Raw genomic sequence first — 20,485 nt, 5'->3', positions numbered from 1 at the left:
TGTATGTTTTTAACTTTTGTTCTATTTTTGTTTTATTATTATTATTATTATTATTATTTTGCGTAGGCTATGTAAACTTCTTTTATCTGCTATAAGTAGATTTTTTTTTTCGCACCCTAACGTTAACGTGCCCTCATGAGCACCAGGCAGATTGTCATGGTAGTTTTAGTCTAGATGACAGAAATTTTATGTGAAAATTGCATATGTCGTATGGATATTAAGTTTGTTGGTATTATAATAGCATATGCACATTTTTAAAGTATTCAATGGTTGTTTGAAGAAATCCGTTTAAAAGCCACTAGCTACTTCGTGTCTATTCACACCGCATGGCGTGGTCAAGATGGCACCTGTCGTTCTTCTGGCAGAAATTTTCCCGCTGCATTCTGCCTAGGCCTACAAACGTTAGTGTAGCGCTACATGAGGGATTCGCCAGCCTTATTCTAAATTTGAGTTTGACATGTTTTCTATTTAGTTTTGGGCTTTAAAAAAAAAAACTTGCCTTCATGAGATCAGGCGAAGTTCGTGTTGTTTAAAAAACGATGTACCACAGCCTTCTTGTACCCTGGAAACGCCAGAGTTCTCGCAAGAGCACAATTTGAATTGTCTCTGCGAGACACAATGGCAACCCATACAGAAAAAATATATTGAAATATATTTTAAAGTGTCAAAAATATGTGGCACAGGCCTATATTCCAAATATATATTAAATTCCTATATTAAATTCCATTTAAATATATTTGCATTGTTGTTCACTTATATTTATCAGTTTGAATGTAATATATTCTGAAATATAACAAAAATATACGATGTTAAGTCTGAAATATATTTACATTTATAACATGTAATGTAAAATTTAAATGTCAACTCAAAAATAGCTGAACTCTTTATTAAATAAATAAAAATGCAAAAAAATTTTAATGGTTTTTGTTTGTGAATGTTAATTTTTAAATTTCAAAATATATTTCAAATTAAACAATTTGCAAAAGTTAAAACATATATGAATATATATGTTGTTAGTAAATATATTGACATAAATATATTAACATATTTAACTAAAATATATTTATTGGGCCAATTTTGAATATTTGCATATATTCTGAAAATATATTTCTTGTGTATGGGAATGAGTAATGACGCACGTTACTTTTGCCACTTGTATCGCGGGGAGCCAATCACATTGGTGTATCTGATATAGGCGGTATAAGATAGCTAAACCGATGTCAGTCATAGTGTTATCCAATTGCGTCAAAGTCCGTACGTTTTTGTTTTTCGCCTCGCCAACAAAAAATGTCCTTTCCCGTGTTCATTGCATGGTTTCTATCTTATTCCACAATTGAGCCTGACAGATTTTTACATGCAGTAAAATTGTCAATAAGCTGCAGGCTTCAACATGAAATATTTTTCATTACCTTTTCTAAGTATTTTTTATTTAGAGCTGTTTTATTTGCTTAGTGTAACATTGTATGCAAATATCTGATTTCAAATTTCAATTCAAATAAATCAAATGAGCGGTGGAGTTGTTTTTTATGTGACTAAGGTTTACCCTACAGTACAGCCTAGACTACTGGGGACATACACTGTTCAAGACATGCATACAAAGAGCTTTCTCCTCTCTTTTCTCTCTAAATAAATCAGTAGCGTTAACAAATGTCTGTGTTTGGTTTTCCCCAGTTCACAATGGAGCGGTCCCAGTGGAGTAACATGCGCAAGCGAGCCATAAAAAGGACAAATGACAGAATTTTAGAGGTACAAAGAAGTCTTTGCACAGGTGTTGTAGAGCACAATGAGATGGTAAGTCGTGACGTTGTGGACACTGAGATGGTGAGTGAGGATGAGGTCTCTGAAGATGATCATGAGGAGGAGGAGGAGGATGATGATGATGAGGAGGATGAAATTTCTCCTCCTTTAGATTTGTCCACTGCTCTGTCTGGCTGGGCTGTTGAGTATGGTGTATCATTAGTGGCATTGTCTGCTCTTCTGTGCATCCTTAGAGTGCATCACCCCTTTCTTCCAAAGGATGGGAGAACTCTTTTAAAAACGGCAACCAAGTACACTCTGGAAAGGTTGGCTGGTGGGGTGTTTTTCTATTTTGGTATTTTGAACATGTTTCGCAAAACATTTGAGTATTTGTCGTCCAAATTTCCAGATAGAAATGTGTTTATGTTGCAGCTTAATTTTGATGGATTGCCGCTATTTAAGAGCTCGTCAACTCAGTTCTGGCCAGTGTTAGGCATGTTGCGTCACAAAGATTATGTTTCCAGCAGGCCACTGTTAATTGCTTTGTTCTGTGGTGAGACTAAACCCACTTCATTGCAGGAGTATCTTGGTGCCCTTGTTCAAGAATTGACAATGCTGAGAGAGGGATTTGTCATAGGCTCAAAAACCTTGTTTCTGAAGGTAAGTTCGGTCATTTGTGATGCTCCGGCTAGAGCCTTTATCAAACAGGTGAAAGGCCATTCAGGTTATGCAGGATGTGATAAGTGTTTACAGCCAGGTGTTTATGCTCATCACCGCATGACATTCCCAGAGGTAAGTGCTGCTGATAGGACTGATGAGTCATTTGCGAGGGGCACAGATGAGGAACACCACACAGCAGTTTCCCCCCTACTTGAAACAGGTATTGGTATGGTCAGTCAGTTTCCTCATGATTATATGCATTTGGTTTGTTTGGGAGTAATGAGGAGGCTCTTAGATTTGTGGTTTGGCAGTTCTGGCCCTCTTCGGTGTCGTCGTTCAGGTCGTGACATGCAGGAGATCTCTGAAAAGCTGGAAAGTTTGAAGGCATTCGTCCCAGTTGAATTTGCTAGGAAGCCAAGGAGTCTGGCAGAAAGACTAAGGTGGAAGGCAACTGAACTCAGGCAGTTCCTTCTGTACACTGGTCCTCTTGTTCTTAGGGGTGTGTTACCTGAGGAAATCTATAACAACTTCATGCTGCTGTCAGTTGCCATCTCGATTTTAGCCAATCCCCGCCTTTGTTCAGCTCTGAATGGTTTTGCGAAAAGGTTACTTGTGTCATTTGTGGAGCACTTCAGTAAATTGTATGGTCCTGAGTTTGTTGTCTACAATATACATGGGTTAATTCATCTTAGTGACGATGTAAAGATTCATGGTCATTTAGATGTGATCTCTGGGTTTCCATTTGAAAATTACCTGTGTACATTAAAAAAAATGATCAGGAAACCACACAGCCCTCTAACTCAGGTGATCCGTAGAGTGTCTGAAGTTCACAACCAAAAACCTAGCGTTGAAGTTAAGTGGCCAAAAATGCAAGTACATATAGAGCATAGAAATGGGCCTGTACCAGACTTGTTTGAAGGGGATGTTCTACAATTCAAAGAACTGGTAGTGAATGATGTGCACGTCAGAATTACAGAAGGAGACAATTGTGTTAGAATCAATCAGATCGTTGCTTTGGTGGAAAATATTATTGTCTATAAAGACCAGGAGTACATCATCTACCGTGAATTTGCAAAGATGGAGACATTCTTTCATTACCCAGTTGATTCTCAAGAAGTAGGAGTTTTTGTAGTGTCAAATTTGTCTTCAGATTTAAAATGTATAAGGCTGAATGACGTATTAAAATATTTCAGGATGCCATTTGGGGAACAGGGCAGTTTTGTTGTCTTTCCCCTTTTACATCTAAAATAACTTTAAATTCCCCCCCTACTAGGGCTGGGCGATATATCGCACAATATTGTTACGCGCATCTCGTCAGTAAAGCCGGTTCCTTGATTAGTAGTAAATCACCATCACCTGCTTTCAGATGGAGCGGTGTTAAATTAACACTCCTGGGGCTGGGAGTATATATATGAGTCCACACTCAAGAGTGTAAAGTGTTAAAATATGAGTGTTAAATTAACACTCAAGAGCGTTAAAATTAATTAGATAATTAAGTGATTAATTTAGTGATGATTGAGCATTATTGAAGACACCTGATATAAACAAGCAGAATCACTGAAGGAGAAAATCACAAATTGTAAGTTACCATTGTGGTGATGGGTGTTTGCTTTAGTTGGGCTCTTGACCCTTATAGGATTACTTTAAATTGTACTGTTGTTTGTCTGCTGTTAGTGATTGATTTATAACAGTCAAATGAACAAAGTAAAGTGTGATCTGATAGTGTTTATTATGTTTTGGCATAATCATGCTGTGATCTAAAAAATGAAAGTTATTGAGATAGTTTGATTTAATTTGTTAGCAGCCGCTCTGTGATTCTACAGCATATGATTATCAGTACTTCACTTATAATCCAAAATATTTAATAAACTTTGTTCTGATCAAAAGACTTTCAAATAAATTCATTTAGAAACAAAGATATCATGGCAGGTTTCAGAGTTTAAATATAAGACTTAAAGACAAAGTAAAGACAGGCAAAGCCATTTAAACTTACATTTCATTTAGGCCTTTAAGTTTAAGGAGAACTCTGGTCAATTTTAACATTGCTCAGCTCATTTTTTTGTACATTTGGAGTGCTGTCAATACAGAGAACAACGACAAAAATCGGTGTTGCCTACACCGTGTTATCCTCTTTTTAAAGTTTTAAACCTGCTTTTAGCCTCTTAACATCCTTGATGTGTCATTACAAGTGCCCAGCCAATGTGAGTGATTCCTTCAGAGTGAACACGCGGTGAATCTGACTGCAGTAGATGTGAAAGATACGAATAAAAATGATGTTATTTCAGCCAGCGCTCATACCTGTATTTATTTCCTGTTTTTGGTCGAAGTCCACAGTAATCGATTGTCGAGTTCACGCGCATAGGTTTAGTTACCTATGATCATGCGCGTGAACTCGACAATCGACTACTGTGGACTTCGACCAAAAACAGGAAGTAAATACAGGTATGAGCGCTGGCTGAAATAACATCATTTTTATCCATATCTTTCACATCTACTGCAGTCAGATTCACTGTGTTCACACTGAAGCAATCACTCACATTGGCTGGGCACTTGTAATGACACATCAAGGATGTTAAGAGGCTAAAAGCAGGTTTAAAACTTGCCCTATTGAAGTCAACAGGGTGCAAAATTTAAAAAGAGGATAACACGGTGTAGGCAACACCGATTTTTGTCGTTGTTCTCTGTATTGACAGCACTCCAAATTTACAAAAAAATGAGCTCAATGTTAAAATTGACCGGAGTTCTCCTTTTAGAAATCCTTTGTACAAAGAGCCGTAGTTAACTGACAAGCTGAGCCATTTCGCATTAATTATCGCTGGCGATACATCCGCGATATTAATGCGATATGGCTCAGCTTGTCAGTTAACTACGGCTCTTTGTAGTAAATGCCGCTCCATCTGAAAGCAGGTGATGGTGATTTACTACTAATCAAGGAACCGGCTTTACTGATGAGATGCGCATAACAATATCGTGCGATATATCGCCCAGCCCTAACCCTAACCCTAACCCCAACCCCAATTCTCAGTGTATTTCATAGTGAGCTTCATTAAGACAAATGAAGTGGAGGTGGTGCCAGATGTGTGGGTAGAAGGAGAGGTTTGTAAATGGCCGAACTACAAACTCGATGCCATGTTGAAGGCCATCAAGAACTCTGAGATGCCTAAGGAGACCTGGACAAGTTATGACATCAGGGTTCTTTATAAAGCAAGTGAGTGTTCACTTTAATCCATTGTTCATGGTTCAAGACTAAATCAAGTCACCTTTTTTATGTATTTCTTAATTTAAATGTAACAGTGACACTTTATTTGAAGGTGTCTACATAAGAGTGAGCCTTATTAGCATGACCCACATCATGAACATTTAATAACACTTATGTTCATGACTGGTGTCATTAAGTGTATTTATTTGTTTTTTGTAATGTAAAGTTGACACTGGGATGCAGACATTACAAGAACCGAATGATTTAATATATAACAATCATGATCAAATCTCACAACACTAATACCGTTTTGGGTAAAGCTTTGTTTTTCACTTGGTTCCCATTCTTGACAGGTAGCTTTAGTGAGGCAAGGTTGAAACTTCGCCGGGCAGAAGATGACACAGACCTCCAGTCAGAAGCAGAGGAGGGGAGGCCAGAAAAAAGAAAAACCAGGTATGTTGCAAATCTGCTGAATCCAGGATAATGTGTGTTGCACTCAGATTTTGCTCAGTTTGTCTACATAATGTTTGTCTTGAAACTGAGGGTGTATTCGCACCAGGAAAGTCCGATAGTTCACTTGCTTTGGTCCGGACCAAATCGAATGTTGATTTTTATTTTTTTTTGTTTGGTACGTTTCGCTTTCACACTGCTCTTTTTGCAAGTGAACCAAAATGTGTAAACAAAACCACACGTGTGCTAAGGTCGTCCATTCATTGGACAGGAATTCTCAAGCAGGGAAAAGCAGGAAGTGCACAAACAGGCTCAGCATGGAGATATTTCGTAATGTAATATTTGTTATTTTACTGATTTGGTGTTATTCTCTACAAACGCAATATGAAGAAACGATGGTATAGATAAAAGCCAGCCCGCACTGACAATTGATTGCTTGGGTCCTTACATGCGCTTCGTGAGGCACACTAGCTGGCACACACACGCAAGATCTCTCACTCCCTCTCTCTGCCGTGCGCACGCTCTTGCTCGCTCGCTTTAGACACCATTATGCCAAAATGTCAGTTTTGTTAAGTATCCTCATAAGAGCAGTCAAATAAAAAGGCGCAGTTTTCTGCAGTTGGGTCGGTTCATGTTCACACCGTAAACGAACCGTACCAGAGTTCGTTTGGAACCGTACCGAGACCACCTCTTCAGCTGGGTCTCGGTTCGATTGTTTGGCCCGCACCCGAGTTCGATTGCTGTATTCACACCTGCCCAAAAGGTCCGCACCAAGAGGGGAAACGAACTAGAGTTTGATTCAATCGAACCAAACCAGGCAGGTGTGAATACACCCTAAGGCATGTAAAAAGATTTAAGCATTTAAGTTGCCAAATTTCTGTAAGAAGTAGCACTGAAAAAAATTGTATGTGGGGTAGTTGGTGAGAAGCCGTAACTGTGGGATTTAATTTACTTTAAAACCTCAGTTTTGTAGAGTTTTATTCATAGATGGGTCTCTTCATAGTAGGCAGGGTAAACGGACCTTTCATGGCTGTGGGGTTGTAAATAATTTTAGTTATTTTTCTCTCTTCAAAGACCAAACCAGCGCTTCCTCTCGAGTCAGGAGGAGTCTGATGAGGAGCCTGTGAAGCGCAAACCAGTCCTCCCTAAGGTGCCCTCCATTCCACCTCTGCCGTCACTGTTGCGTGACGCCATTTCCTCATCAGATGAAATATCTCCGCCAGCTAGTCAACTTGCCTCTCTGCAGCCGTTTCACGCCCTTGGACCTCCTGAGTCATCCTACCATCTTGCCCCTCAATCGCCTCGCCACCATGGAACTCCTGAGCCATTCCATCTTGCCCCTCCATCGTCTCGCCACCATGGAACTCCTGAGCCATCCTACCATCTTGCCCCTCAATCGCCTCGCCACCATGGAACTCCTGAACCATTCCATCTTGCCCCTCCATCGTCTCGCCAACATGGAACTCCTGAGCCATTCCATCTTGCCCCTCCATCGTCTCGCCAACATGGAACTCCTGAGCCATTCCATCTTGCCCCTCCATCGTCTCGCCACCATGGAACTCCTGAGCCATTTCATCTTGCCCCTCCATCGTCTCGCCACCATGGAACTCCTGAGCCATTCCATCTTGCCCCTCATGCTGCTTCTGAGATGGACCTGCACTCTGGTGAGACCTTATGCTCTATTCCCATTTACAATACATTTCTATGTTATAGCTAGCAAGGACTGAACAGTTTTTAAAATGTTCTGGTTTCAGCATTACTACGAGAGATCATTGCCAAGCAGGAGGTGATGTGTGATATGCAAAGAAATCTGCTGCGGATTGTTCAGGATCTTTCTTCTACACCTACACCACATGGACACCACATGGACAGAAGTTTCCTGCCTTTGAGGGATGTTGAGGCTCTTTTGGCGCTGGACCGCGACATTAAGACAAAGCCAGAGAAGAGAAAGGACTTGGTAATAATTACTTTTATCATTAGTATTTGGACCAGATTTTTTTCTGAACTTTTTTTTCTTTGCATTTTTTTCTCCGCAATGAATATTCATATTTTCAAAACTTTTATTTTTTTATTCTTCCAGGTGCTGTCACTGGGCCTTGCTGGGGGCGTGACCCTCAAGGACACTGTGTGGAGGGTCATGAAGATGCTTCTTCAGAATGACTTGGCCTGCAAAATAAATTGGACTGGCCTCCATGGCAAAGCATCATTCCAGGGCCTAGAAGTCAAAAATGTTGTTACAGGTAAAAGTGTTGATTAGATGTACCAGACAACATTTTTAGGTTAATTTAAGCTTCGTAGTCACTTCGATGAGCTGCCACCCCTCAATACAGGGTGAATAAAGGCTCTTGGCCGCCTCAGTGTAGTGGCCACCGTTTTTAGAGGCAAATTCTTTGTTTGTACACAAAGGGCATAAATGCAGAGTAATGTCTTTGTTTTTCAAAATAACCATAGTCGTGTGTTAGTCTGTCGTTCGTGGTCAGACTACACATTATGATATACTGTAGTCTGGCTTGTCAGGCTATGTATAAATCTCTTTTGTAAGGTCTGTGCCTGTTTAACTCCATAGTGGTAAAGAAACTGTATGAACAAATTATGCTGTCCCTTTCCCTTAAGTCTGTCACACAAAGTCAACAGAAGAATGGGACTAAAAGGAGAACTCCGGTCAATTTTAACATTGAGCTATTTTTTTTGTAAATTAGGAGTGCTGTCAGTACAGAGAACAACGACAAAAATCGGTGTTGCCTACACCGTGTTATCCTCTTTAAAATTTGCACCCTGTTGACTTAAATGGGGCAAGTTTTAAACCTGCTTTTAGCCAATCGACAGTAGTCGATTGTCGAGTTCACGCGCGTGATCATAGGTAACTAAACCTATGCGCGTGAACTCGACAATCGACTACTGTGGACTTCGACCAAAAACAGGAAGTAAATACAGGTGTGAGCGCTGGCTGAATTAACATCACTTTTATTCATATCTTTCACATCTACTGCAGTCAGATTCACTCGTGTTCACTCTGAAGGAATCACTCACATTGGCTGGGCACTTGTAATGACACATCAAGGATGTTAAGAGGCTAAAAGCAGGTTTAAAACTTGCCCTATTGAAGTCAACAGGGTGCAAATTTTAAAAAGAGGATAACACGGTGTAGGCAACACCGATTTTTGTCGTTGTTCTCTGTATTGACAACACTCCAAATTTAAAAAAAAATGAGCTCAATGTTAAAATTGACCGGAGTTCTCCTTAAACTTAAAGGCCTAAATGAAATTTAAGTTTAAATGGCTTTGCCTGTCTTTACTTTGTCTTTAAGTCTTATATTTAAACTCTGAAACCTGCCATGATATCTTTATTTGTTTGTTTCTAGAAGCCATTCGGAGAAATCCTGGATGCAGAGAATCCACGAACCAGGAGGTGGAGCAATGGTTGAGGCGTTGGTTGTATTTGGCTGGCGATCGAGAGGGGGGTAGAAGGAGGAGAAGCACAGTCCTCCACCACCAGCCACCCACCAACACATAACACATTAACACAAAGTCAGACACACACACATATACGTTCCACTTTGGCCCGTTTCTGGCCACACTTTAACATACACTACCGTTCATAAGTTGGTGGTCTTTCATGGTTTACACATGGTTTCAAGGTTTTACTAGTGATTTCTAAAACCATGCTTTGTATTATAAAAGTTTTTAGATTTTATTTTCTTACATTTTATTTGTATAAAAAAATGAATAATTGTAAATGTTTACCTATTTAGGTCATATGTTTATGTTGATTGAAAATAAACACTAATTTTCAGCAGTTATGGTTTCCTGGTTTGATTTATCTTTGAATTGCATGGTTGCTGTTAAGCGCCGATATTGAATATGGGCCAAATTAGTTATTTAGTATAATCTGGCAGAGTTGTGGCCTGTGCTCGGGAGACATCTGGCTTTTCAATGGCGATATTATGGCATGAATATGGGCCAATTTAGGGTCTTCTGGCTCTCGTCTGGTAAGACATTGGCATTTTTCTGGCAGCTTTCTGGCATGCTTTTGGCAAAACTGTTAGGGCCGGTTTTGGCCCTGCATTCCTCGCGGTATGATTGCCAAAACTAAGAACAGTGTTTGGGCCATAAAAGGCCCGGAACAATTTTGCTATCTGGGCGTAACCCCGGATAACTTAATCGTGTTCCAATGGATGTGTAAGAAAGCGATTCACTGCAGTTTGATAGCTCCGAGATGAGTTACATTCAAAGTTCCGCTGTTTGTGAGGAGAGACTTGACTGGCTGTTTTGGGGGGTAACCCTCGGAGTGACGTCACGTCACGTCTGTATGGAAGGCCAAAAGGGCCAAAACGTGTGAAACTGTCGTGTAAACACGTAATTACGTGTTAACACGCAAATTACGCGTAAACACGCAATTTACGTGTTAACACGTCATTACGTGTTAACGCGTAAATGACGTGTTAACACGTAAATTGCGTGCTAACACGTAAATTATTAGACATTAGCACCACCTACTGGTTTGGTGCTCTTGCTCAAACACAGAACCTAATTAGATCAAGGTTGTAAAAAGCCGTTTTTAATGTGAAAATACATGTTGAACAATGTCTTTTCAGAATATAGGATACAACTATATAATAATTATTTTAAATGGGCCTATTTAGACAGTTAAGTTAACTATAACTAATCAAGCCCTGAAAGGCATGACCATTTTCACAATCACAATAGAAATTGTGTAAGGATAATTACACATTTCTCCAAACAGTATTTTCATGTACACTTATAGGCCTACCATATTTCTAAAGCATCTTTTTATAATTTAACCTCTATGCATTTGTTAGAGAGCCCCTTCTGATAACACCATTAAGCCTTATGAATCTGAGATAGTGCATTGTTTTGCTGTGTTTTTCGAAGTTAATATATATATATATATATATATATATATATATATATATATATATATATATATTGTATATACATACATATATATATAACAAATAACAAAGTTATTTATATTACAATACACACTACACTTTACGCATTGTATTACATTACACACACAAACACATATATTACAAAGTTATTTATATTACAACACGCACACTACACTTTACAAATTATACTACATTACACACACCACACACGTGATTTGCGTGCTGGCACATTGGAAACCATGGAACTTTACTGGCTGGTATGGCTATCTTGCACAAGCACAAATAACAAACAAATCCTGTAAATTTGCGCAACTGCATAATCAAGGTCAGTGAGAGAGATTGTTTCTGCTTCTGTATCAAGTCTTCATGTCAGGTCCAGCCGGAGGACTTTGTCCACATCACAGACAATAGGCCTAATCTCTGCTGGCAAAGGGAAAATCCAGATCCAGCCTTGACAACATTCTCCAGAGAGAATGAGAGAGAGAGAGAGAGAGAGAGAGAGAGAGAGAGAGAGAGAGAGAGAGAGAGAGAGACCGTCTGGCGCGCGCACTCTCACCCTCACCGCACTGTCGACCACAGAAGACCAATTTATTATTATTTTTCTATAGTAAAACTGTAAGCCTATATTCGTAAGGGTCTGTCTGTCATCTATCTATCTTTACTTATTTATTATTCAGTTTATAATGACGTTTATAATAACTGCATCCAATTTCTAAATTTTGTCATTTGATTAGTTGTGCCAGTTGTGCTCATATTTTTATTTTAAGGACTTAAATTATTTTTTTACATAATTGATATCGATTATTTAATTATATGCTACCAAATGTCATCTCTGAGGAAAAAAAAAATGAGAAATGGGTTAGGCTAGGGACATTCACTTAGCCAACTCTCTGTTAATAGACATGGGGGGATAATTCGAAGTCGAAGATAAATAATTCATAACTCTGAAACAACATCAAATCGTATTGATTCCAAATGCAACGGTATTTTGATTGCATATAATGGCAGACTGTCGCGCTAATCGCGAAGCAACACATGACAAACTTAAATAAAGTAAAAAAATAACTATTTTCAAGGTATACAACCCACCGTAATATGTTTAACAGTGTTTATTAAAACCGAAAGTAGCTATGTTTTGTGCTGTTTGTTTTCACGTCTCTGTATTTACTATACGATGCGCATCACGGGCGTGCACCAAACTGAAGATGCCAGGTGACGTAGGCTCAACGTATCCATTAGGTAAGAGCTCGTTCACAATCTCATGAATAAATACAATACAACGAAGGTGTGCATCATCACATTAATAGTCATGAGAATGATTACAAACAGTTACGACAGGCAGTGTCAACGTGACACAACACCTTTATTTTATTTGAATTATTCATGATAGAGTGACGCAAGCACAACGCTGAGCATACCTCATCAGCCATCATAAGCCAACGACACTGACGGAAGGGTATAACTTGCAGGAAACTGAATAGATAGATCACGAGTGTAATCTCCAAATCTATCCAAACATTGGCGAGAATATAGCATAATCTCTTGTTCTGTGTAGTAATATTACAGTTTATTTTAATAATTGTTGGTCTTATATTCACAGATTTCACATTTGAATATCCATTGTAAAATGTCATTTTATGGCAGGAATTCTGTCTCATTTCAATTATTAATAATTCAAGCCACTCTCGTCTTAGATTATTATTATGACATACGCATGTGTGTATAATATAAATAATATAAATAAGGGGGGGGGGGTGTGATGTAGTATAATTTGTAAAGTGTAGTGTGCGTGTTGTAATATAAATAACTTTGTAAAATATATGTGTTTGTGTGTGTAATGTAATATAATGTGCAAAGTGTAGTGTGTGTGTTGTAATATAAATAACTTTGTTATATATATATATATATATATATATATATATATATATATATATATATATATATATATATGTACTAACTTCGAAAAACACAGCAAAACAATGCACTATCTCAGATTCATAAGGCTTAATGGTGTTATCAGAAGGGGCTCTCTAACAAATGCATAGAGGTTAAATTATAAAAAGATGCTTTAGAAATATGGTATAAGTGTACATGGAAATACTGTTTGGAGAAATGTGTAATTATCCTTACACAATTTCTATTGTGATTGTGAAAATGGTCATGCCTTTCAGGGCTTGATTAGTTATAGTTAACTTAACTGTCTAAATAGGCCCATTTAAAATAATTATTATATGTAGTTGTATCCTATATTCTGAAAATGCATTGTTCAACATGTATTTTCACATTAAAAACGGCTTTTTACAACCTTAATCTAATTAGGTTCTGTGTGTTTGAGCAAGAGCACCAAACCAGTAGGTGGTGCTAATGTCTAATAATTTACGTGTTTACACGACAGTTTCACACGTTTTGACCCTTTTGGCCTTCCATACGTCTGTGTCATCCGGAGGCCTCCAATGGCTGTGTGTGCGTGTGTTGTGGGTGGGACCAGCGTTGGGGTTCCGGTCTCACTTGCAAACTTTCATTTCTTCTTGTGATATAGAATTGAATGGTCACATTTAGCGCTGCTAATGCAACATGAGGATTTTTGAAGCTCTAAACCTTTGGAGATCGTCGAGGTGAATAACTCACCTTGTTCTCCTTTCAACAACAACAAAACGGGAATGTAAATACGTAAGTCAGTTTTTAATATTGTGATTGTGTTTAAAACACTTTTTAAAAAAGGATGCTTTATATAAAATACTAAATGTATTTATTTTTTGTAATGGAAAAAAAACTCTTAAACTCAAAAGTCTTTGGGCTGAAAGTTAAAATCATACACTGACAATTCAACAGATTTAGATAGAAAGGAATTAAAAAGAGATAAATGATAGTTATAAAAACGAATTAGAGTAAAATTAATTAAAGTATAAAGATGATACATAGTATAAACTTCTCATTTGACAAAAACACCAGATAAACTTATTTTGCATAGCACTGCTAATGCAGCATGAGGATTTTGAAGCTCTAAACCTTTGGAGATCGTTGAGGTGAATAACTTACCTTGTTCTCCTTTCAACAACAACAAAACGGAAATATAAATACGTAAGTCAGTTTTTAATATTGTGATTGTGTTTGAAACACTTTTTTTTAAAGATGCTTTATATAAAATACTAAATGTATGTTTTTAATGGGGAAAAAACTCTTAACTTTTTTACTTCTCCGTAAGTGTGTGTGTGAACGTGTGTGTGTGTGTGTGTGTGTGTGTGTGTGTGTGTGTGTGTGTGTGTCAGTCTTTAGCGAAGCGTGGGAACTGTTTGTCGTCTTTTCCCACGCCTCTTCACCACCTGACGTGGGAGTGTCTTAGTGTGGGAGGAGTCTAGGGGCGGAGCCTAGGTCTGGCTCCTGTGCAGCGGTAGCTATTGTCAGTCTTGACTCCTTTCTCCCGTGTTCGGACGTGTTTCATTGAGCTCCCAGGATATTACTTTACACAAAGTTGGATAACCTTTGTTCTTCTTTCAACAAGTGAAATTGTAAAAACGTAAGTCAGTTTTTAATTGTACGTGTGTGTTTATGCGTTTGATATGTTTTAATATTTGTTTAATGTCTTAATACTAATACATTTTGATAGCTTTAAGATAATGCAATTTAAACTTTTTCATTAATGTTTTAACATTTTACAAACGCTAAAGACGTGTATTTTAACTTTATACAACGTTTTATACACCTTTAAACACTATGTAATTGTGAATGTACAACTTTTGTTCAAATGTATTAGAAAATAGAACTATTTGCTTGATATAATTTTAATACGTTGTTTTAACGTTTTAATGTGGATCGTGGGGAAATTTTCCCACGGTCACGTGACCTGTTCAGAAGTGGGGCGGGGTGGGGATGTTTTGTAGGGAAGGGTACCGTGGGAAAATTCCCACGGTCACGTGATCTGTCCGGAGGTGGGAGGTATGGGGTAGAAGGGGCGGGGCAAGCGTGGGAATTTCCCACGGTCAAAAAGGGGGCGGGGCTTAAGGGCAATAAATCACTCAAAGTGACATATAGTGCCCTATATTCTCTCTCATGTATTATGACATTTGATCTAAAACCTCTTCTATAGCTGCATTCTGATGCTTCCAATAATAGTCTAACACTAATACAAAAAAAAAAAGTCCCTGTGACCTGGAAGTTGCAAGTGAAAGGCAATATTGAACAGAGGGAAGGGTTTTACTCTAGCGCTCCTCCTCTACATCTCGCTCATAGCAGACTAGCAGTTTGAGGGGAGTGGTTAAGCGTTTTCAACCCAAGCCGTCAAACTGACTTCATCAGAGAAGGAACGCCATTCCAGACCGGAAATAACTTTTCGGATTTTGATTAAAGGACAAGTTCGTTTTTTTACACTTAAAGCACTGTTTTCAGATCGTTTCTGATGAAATAGAATGGTTAAGATTGAAATTTGGACAAATGCTGCTGACACAAGAATTTTAGCTTTCTGTGGACCACCTGAGTGGTCAGGGGTGTTCACTGATATGCTCACACAAAAATCGCTGCAAAATATATTTTCCAACATTGCCTTGTATTAAAAAAATTCTCCCAGGATGGTAGGGGAATACTGATTAATATTCATGATGGAAGTCCTCCCTGATTGGTCAGACCCCCATTGATGGTTAGGTTTAGGGGTGGGGTTGGTGTAGGTTATCAGACCAGTCAGGGATGACTTCCATCATGAATATTAATTAATATTCCCCTATTCATCCTGGAAAAAAAATGTTTCTGAGTAGCATTATACTGTTTCAGTTTTCTTTAAATGTTTTGAAAGTTAGGTCACTGTGGTGACGATATTTTTGAAGACTGTGACTCTTGTCAACATAGGGGTGAAAACATATTAATTATCCCCTCATAACACTTATTATTTATGTTTCTTTTTACAGATGCCTACTCTAAAGGATTGCTGCATATGCAGGAAAAAAATTGGAGTAGCTAGCAAAACATGTCAACACTGCTATGCTAAGCAGCCATACAAGCAGAAGCTGGAGAAGAAGAAGAAACAGCTTTCCCAAGAATGGATAGACCGGCAAAAAAACTGCAGTGTGAACAAAGTTTATGATGCAACAAATCTACTGGTAGGTTTATATTTCAGATGTTAGTCATAAAATAGTAAGTAAATAATCCCTGATATTTAGCTTTTACACATGTCGTTGTTATATTTATATAAGTTTCAGCAATTCTTTTTTCAGTGCACAACGACTGGGGTGTAACATCTGTGTGTGTCCAGTGTACTCAGGTCTGATAAAGAACACTAAATTAGAAGTTGCGTCTTGCATTGTTTAGCTCCAACTTCGGGTTCAGGTGTGTTTAAGTGGGGTTTGAGTTAAACTCTGGATAGTGGCCCTGCAGGAGCAGGATTGAACACCCCTGAAATAGAATAAAAAGTACTGTAATAGTATCACAATGACTAAACCATTCAAGCTAATTTCTGTCTCTCTATCTCTCTCTCTTATTAGTTTTATAATTCTGTCTCAATGTTATTCCAGATCCACAAGTGGGAACTTTTAGAGAGGTTCCCACTCTTTCTCCTTGGCAGGAGAACCTTGAATGGTTTTTCTGCTGAGTGCTTCTGTCCATGGAAGATGGATACAGAAGAAACTCAGGATGCTTTTCTTACCATAAAGAGGTTGTATGAAAGTCTTCTTAATGGTAATAAACACAAATGTGCAATGCATGCAAATTTTCACATATTTAATTGCTTATTAGTGCATCCTACATTATATATTATTATGATTATTATTTATTTTTATTACATGGCTTGGCTGAATTCCAATGTAGAATGCGGTCTGTTATTTCTTGATCGAAGTATAACAGACCGTTGCCATGAAAAACAGAGCGTTGCTATGGACGCGGAACGGACTATTTTCTTTAGCGGAAGCAATACAATCATTTTTAAATCAATAAACTTCTTTTTTAAATCAGTAATTTGTGTTAAATTATTTATTTATTATGTAGGTAACCATGTAATAAGCGGGATAATGTATAGTGAGCCGGTTGTTATAGTGAATAACAACCCCTTCAGGCTGATTCAAGCTCCGCTTCGCGTCGGGATCCCGATCAGCCTGTCGGGGTTGTTATTCACTATAACAACCGGCTCACTATACATTATCCCTTACTTATTTTTCTTCACCTTAAAAAATTGTATATATAAACAATACTCCCAATCTTTTTTCACAGGGGAAATTACATAAGAAAACTTGAGCAGGATATTATTTTGATAATGTTAAATTGATATTACATTAATAAATACAATTCATAGGTGGACTTAAACGTAATACAAAATAAATAAAACTATACTTTAAAAACATAATACAACTTTATTTTATTATTTATTTATTTTTGCTGAATTATTATTGAATTATTATTATTACTCTCATGTCCACATCACAGTTTCTTTTATCCAACAGTGGCTATTGCACCAAGCAGTTCTGCAAGTTCTGCAACAAACACCTCAGAGACTCCATCAGCAGATACAGCAGAGTCTACACATCTGCTCAGCCCTGAGTCTGAAACACCTCTCATTCCTCCTGCATCTTCCTCTTTGGCTCCTCATCCTGTTTTCTTCTCATCTGAGTCTAGTCCTTTACCTTCTTCTTCTTCTTCTCTGGCCTCTCCTCTGCCACCAGCCTCAACTCTTTCTTTCAATTCTAAACTGTCCACTGAGCTAGGCAGTCCAGGTCCAGTATCTTCCTCAGGAAAAAAAAGAAAGAAGAAAGCAGACCATAAAGGTATGTGTGGATTTGTTTATTTATTTTTATTTATTTTTACATATGAATCAAAGCTATGTTTGATTTTTGCAACGTGATCACAGTTTTAGAGCTTAAAGAACAGGGCCTTTCTCATTGTTTTGTTTTTTAAAAGACTGGTTTAGAATTCTACAAATGTACATTGTAATATGTTCTTTTGCACATATTGCAACATATTTATAGTAAGCTATTCATTGTTGTGACCATAACATACCCAAGACCTCTTGTTGATTGTTTGTTGAACTTTTTCTTTTACTTTTACAAATTATAACCACATTTTTATGTGTTTCAGAATGCCCCATGCATGATGACTCAACCAGTTTCCCCTACAAAAAAATTTTGAAGAAAAGAATCAGGGAGGTTTGTTTCAAAATACAAAATACTGAAATACTAGTAACAATGGCAATTCTTGATATCAGCATTTACATTTTCACTAGTTAAAATGATAATTCTTGATATCAACAATTGAATTTCTACTAGTAGAAACTATCATTTTTGATATCTGTAATTGTATTTTCACTAGTGAAATGTCACCACAGGCTGCCATTCAAAATCCATTGTTGATATCAAGAAAAGATTTCTTACTAGTTGAAATTCCAGTTTCACATATCAGAAATACAATTCTTACTAGTAAAAACCTTAATTTTTGATATCAAGAATTAAATTGTCACTAGTTGAAATGTCTATTCTTGATAACAATTGAATTGCTACTAGTAACAATGTTCATTTTTGATATCAATAATTGCATTTTCACTAGTGACAATGTTAATTTCTGATATCATGAATGTGATTGTTACTAGTAAGAAAGCCATTTTAGATATCTGAAATAATATTCAGAAATACATTTTCAGATATCAAAAATTAACATTTTTACTAGTAGCAATGTAATTGTTGATATCTAGAATAGACATTTTTACTAGTAACTACGTAATTCTTGATATCAGGAATTCACATTTTTACTAGTAACAATGTTACTGATATCAAATTGATATCAAAAATTATATTTCTACTTACTAGAAATCAATTCTTGATATCAACAATTTATTTTGAATGGCAGCCTATGGTGACATTTCACTAGTGAAAATATAATTACAGATATCAAGAATTACATTTTTGATATCAATAATTCATATCCTGGAAATAAATAAAAGTTAAAACGGCTTGCCATAGTAGCCACTGACTCACTGACAGTCTCTTCTGCGTCGCATTTTAGAACAGCCGACATGACAGTTATCAGCTGAAGCTGAATGTTTTCCCTGGTGTCTACGGTGTGCGCAATATGTGCGCGTGGCCAATAAAGATCATTTGTAGGAAAAATTACTCGCTGGAAAAACAATTCATTCGACTGATTCAGAATCGACTCTCACTTTTGAGAGACAATAACTATTTATATGGTGAACTTTCATATTTAAAACTTTGCAGGATTTTTTTGTTCACTTAGTTCTATGTTACACACTGCATGAAAGGTACTTTTCAAAATTCCATAATAGGGGCGCTTTAACCATAGCAATGGTAGTGTGACAAAAATAAAAACTGCAGTTCCATATATATTACAAAATTGTATTGTATATAGTAATAAAGTGAATTGTGCTAATATTTATTAATTAAAGTTTTTAGTCAACTAGCTATTAATTTCACTTTGTTTATTTTTACTTGGACTTATTTTTTTGTATTTACCGTTCAGCAGATGTATGTCTAACTTCATGTGTTGCAAGTAAATGTCATTAACATAAACCCATGTTTCTTTCTGTTTCTGCTAAGGGTCATGCGGAGGTGTTGGTGCAGTGGCATCCTTGCTCTGGATGCTATGCATATTATTTGAAGTTTATATGCTCATGCTGTACTGTAGAAAATTGACAGAACTAAGAAAAAAAATGTTTATAAAAACATTGGAGAAAAAAACATTACATAAACATTTGTTCCGTTGCAACTGAAGTTGCAGTTTGATCAGGACTTCAGACTTCAGTGTAATTAAAAGATAATTTGAAATGTGGTGTGCTTTATCTATTCTTTAATATTTTCCACCACTCTTAGTTTTTATAAAGCCTTTGTTGATAACTGCATTTTTTTTGTCTTGAACAATGAGATTAAAATTGATTTTAAACACTCAACCAAATGAGTGAAAATGTATTACTATCTGACACATTCTAAGTGCAGTGAGAATAATTAAATCATCTGCTGAATGCATATTTTCAAACAATTACATTATATGGATTACATACCTGAAAACACTGTCTTATTGTACATAACCAAGATAGTATTTATATTCCAGTAATGAGCATTGTTACTAAACATTTTGCTGTCTTACAGTGGGAAAAAGTGGAAAAACTCCTGGGAGCCAAGAGATATTCAAAGTTCATCCTGAAGATAAATGCCTTGTATGATTTGTAATTTTGTCTTTCAGTGTTAAGACATAGCAGTTCTGGTTTATTCCTGTGTTCTGTTGCACAGAACATTATCTGTTTTCTGTGTTTGATGAGTGGACTCATAAAATGTTTTGAAATGTGTCACTGGTTCTGTTCCTTCATATACTCTTGATTTTAAGAGCAAACATATATGCACATTGCACCCTAAATGCATTTAATGATGTTTACTGCTGAAAATTTTAGAAAGCCACTTTATTATTATTAATTTTTATCATTCATCATTACCCTAAAGGACCTATAAGCACACAGTCAAGATGTTTTTTTTTTTTCTATACTGTGTGTATGGGAGGATAGACCAATATACTTTTGGGCCTTGGGTTAGAACCATCTGCAGCTGGTA

The 20,485-nt window shown here is 37.1% G+C and overlaps 2 protein-coding genes across 4 annotated transcripts; both read left to right on the top strand.

The window, feature by feature from the left end:
• The first annotated feature begins 5,114 nt into the window (after positions 1 to 5,114).
• Positions 5,115 to 9,842, top strand: LOC307154150 (uncharacterized protein). Its single transcript, XM_079898917.1, has 6 exons — positions 5,115 to 5,605; positions 5,950 to 6,049; positions 7,121 to 7,710; positions 7,801 to 8,003; positions 8,127 to 8,286; positions 9,408 to 9,842. The coding sequence occupies exons 1-6, from the start codon at positions 5,527 to 5,529 to the stop codon at positions 9,557 to 9,559; spliced, it is 1,284 nt and encodes a 427-aa protein (XP_079755043.1). The 5' UTR covers positions 5,115 to 5,526; the 3' UTR covers positions 9,560 to 9,842.
• Positions 9,843 to 13,423: 3,581 nt separating this feature from the next.
• Positions 13,424 to 20,226, top strand: LOC307154145 (uncharacterized protein). Of its 3 annotated transcripts, XM_079898912.1 has the most exons (8): positions 13,482 to 13,628; positions 13,930 to 14,039; positions 14,164 to 14,475; positions 15,857 to 16,048; positions 16,460 to 16,622; positions 17,381 to 17,701; positions 18,012 to 18,079; positions 19,481 to 20,226. In XM_079898912.1, exons 4-8 carry the CDS (start codon positions 15,857 to 15,859, stop codon positions 19,574 to 19,576), a joined length of 840 nt encoding a protein of 279 aa, XP_079755038.1. In that variant the 5' UTR covers positions 13,482 to 13,628; positions 13,930 to 14,039; positions 14,164 to 14,475; the 3' UTR covers positions 19,577 to 20,226. The 3 variants fall into 3 exon arrangements, with proteins under 3 accessions (XP_079755037.1, XP_079755036.1, XP_079755038.1); XM_079898911.1 differs by lacking the exon at positions 13,930 to 14,039 and having other exon boundaries at positions 13,424 to 13,628; XM_079898910.1 differs by lacking the exon at positions 13,930 to 14,039 and having other exon boundaries at positions 13,435 to 13,628; positions 14,228 to 14,475.
• The last annotated feature ends 259 nt before the right edge of the window (positions 20,227 to 20,485 follow it).

Source organism: Squalius cephalus (assembly GCF_949319135.1).
Source record: "Squalius cephalus genome assembly, contig: scaffold_54, whole genome shotgun sequence".
Lineage (NCBI taxonomy): Eukaryota > Metazoa > Chordata > Actinopteri > Cypriniformes > Leuciscidae > Squalius > Squalius cephalus.
Note: the sequence above shows the minus strand (reverse complement) of the source record. Positions and strands in the feature narration are given on the sequence as shown.

What these genes read in the sequence shown, in the direction of transcription:
- LOC307154150 (XM_079898917.1), top strand. Translation starts at nt 5,527, where the DNA reads ATGTTGAAGGCCATCAAGAACTCTGAGATGCCTAAGGAGACCTGGACA. An exon ending in CAGGGTTCTTTATAAAGCAA is followed by an intron (nt 5,606 to 5,949) that starts GTGAGTGTTCAC and finishes CATTCTTGACAG; the next exon opens with GTAGCTTTAGTGAGGCAAGG. An exon ending in CCAGAAAAAAGAAAAACCAG is followed by an intron (nt 6,050 to 7,120) that starts GTATGTTGCAAA and finishes CTCTCTTCAAAG; the next exon opens with ACCAAACCAGCGCTTCCTCT.
- LOC307154145 (XM_079898911.1), top strand. Translation starts at nt 15,857, where the DNA reads ATGCCTACTCTAAAGGATTGCTGCATATGCAGGAAAAAAATTGGAGTA. An exon ending in GAAGAAAGCAGACCATAAAG is followed by an intron (nt 17,702 to 18,011) that starts GTATGTGTGGAT and finishes TATGTGTTTCAG; the next exon opens with AATGCCCCATGCATGATGAC. An exon ending in TGAAGAAAAGAATCAGGGAG is followed by an intron (nt 18,080 to 19,480) that starts GTTTGTTTCAAA and finishes GTTTCTGCTAAG; the next exon opens with GGTCATGCGGAGGTGTTGGT.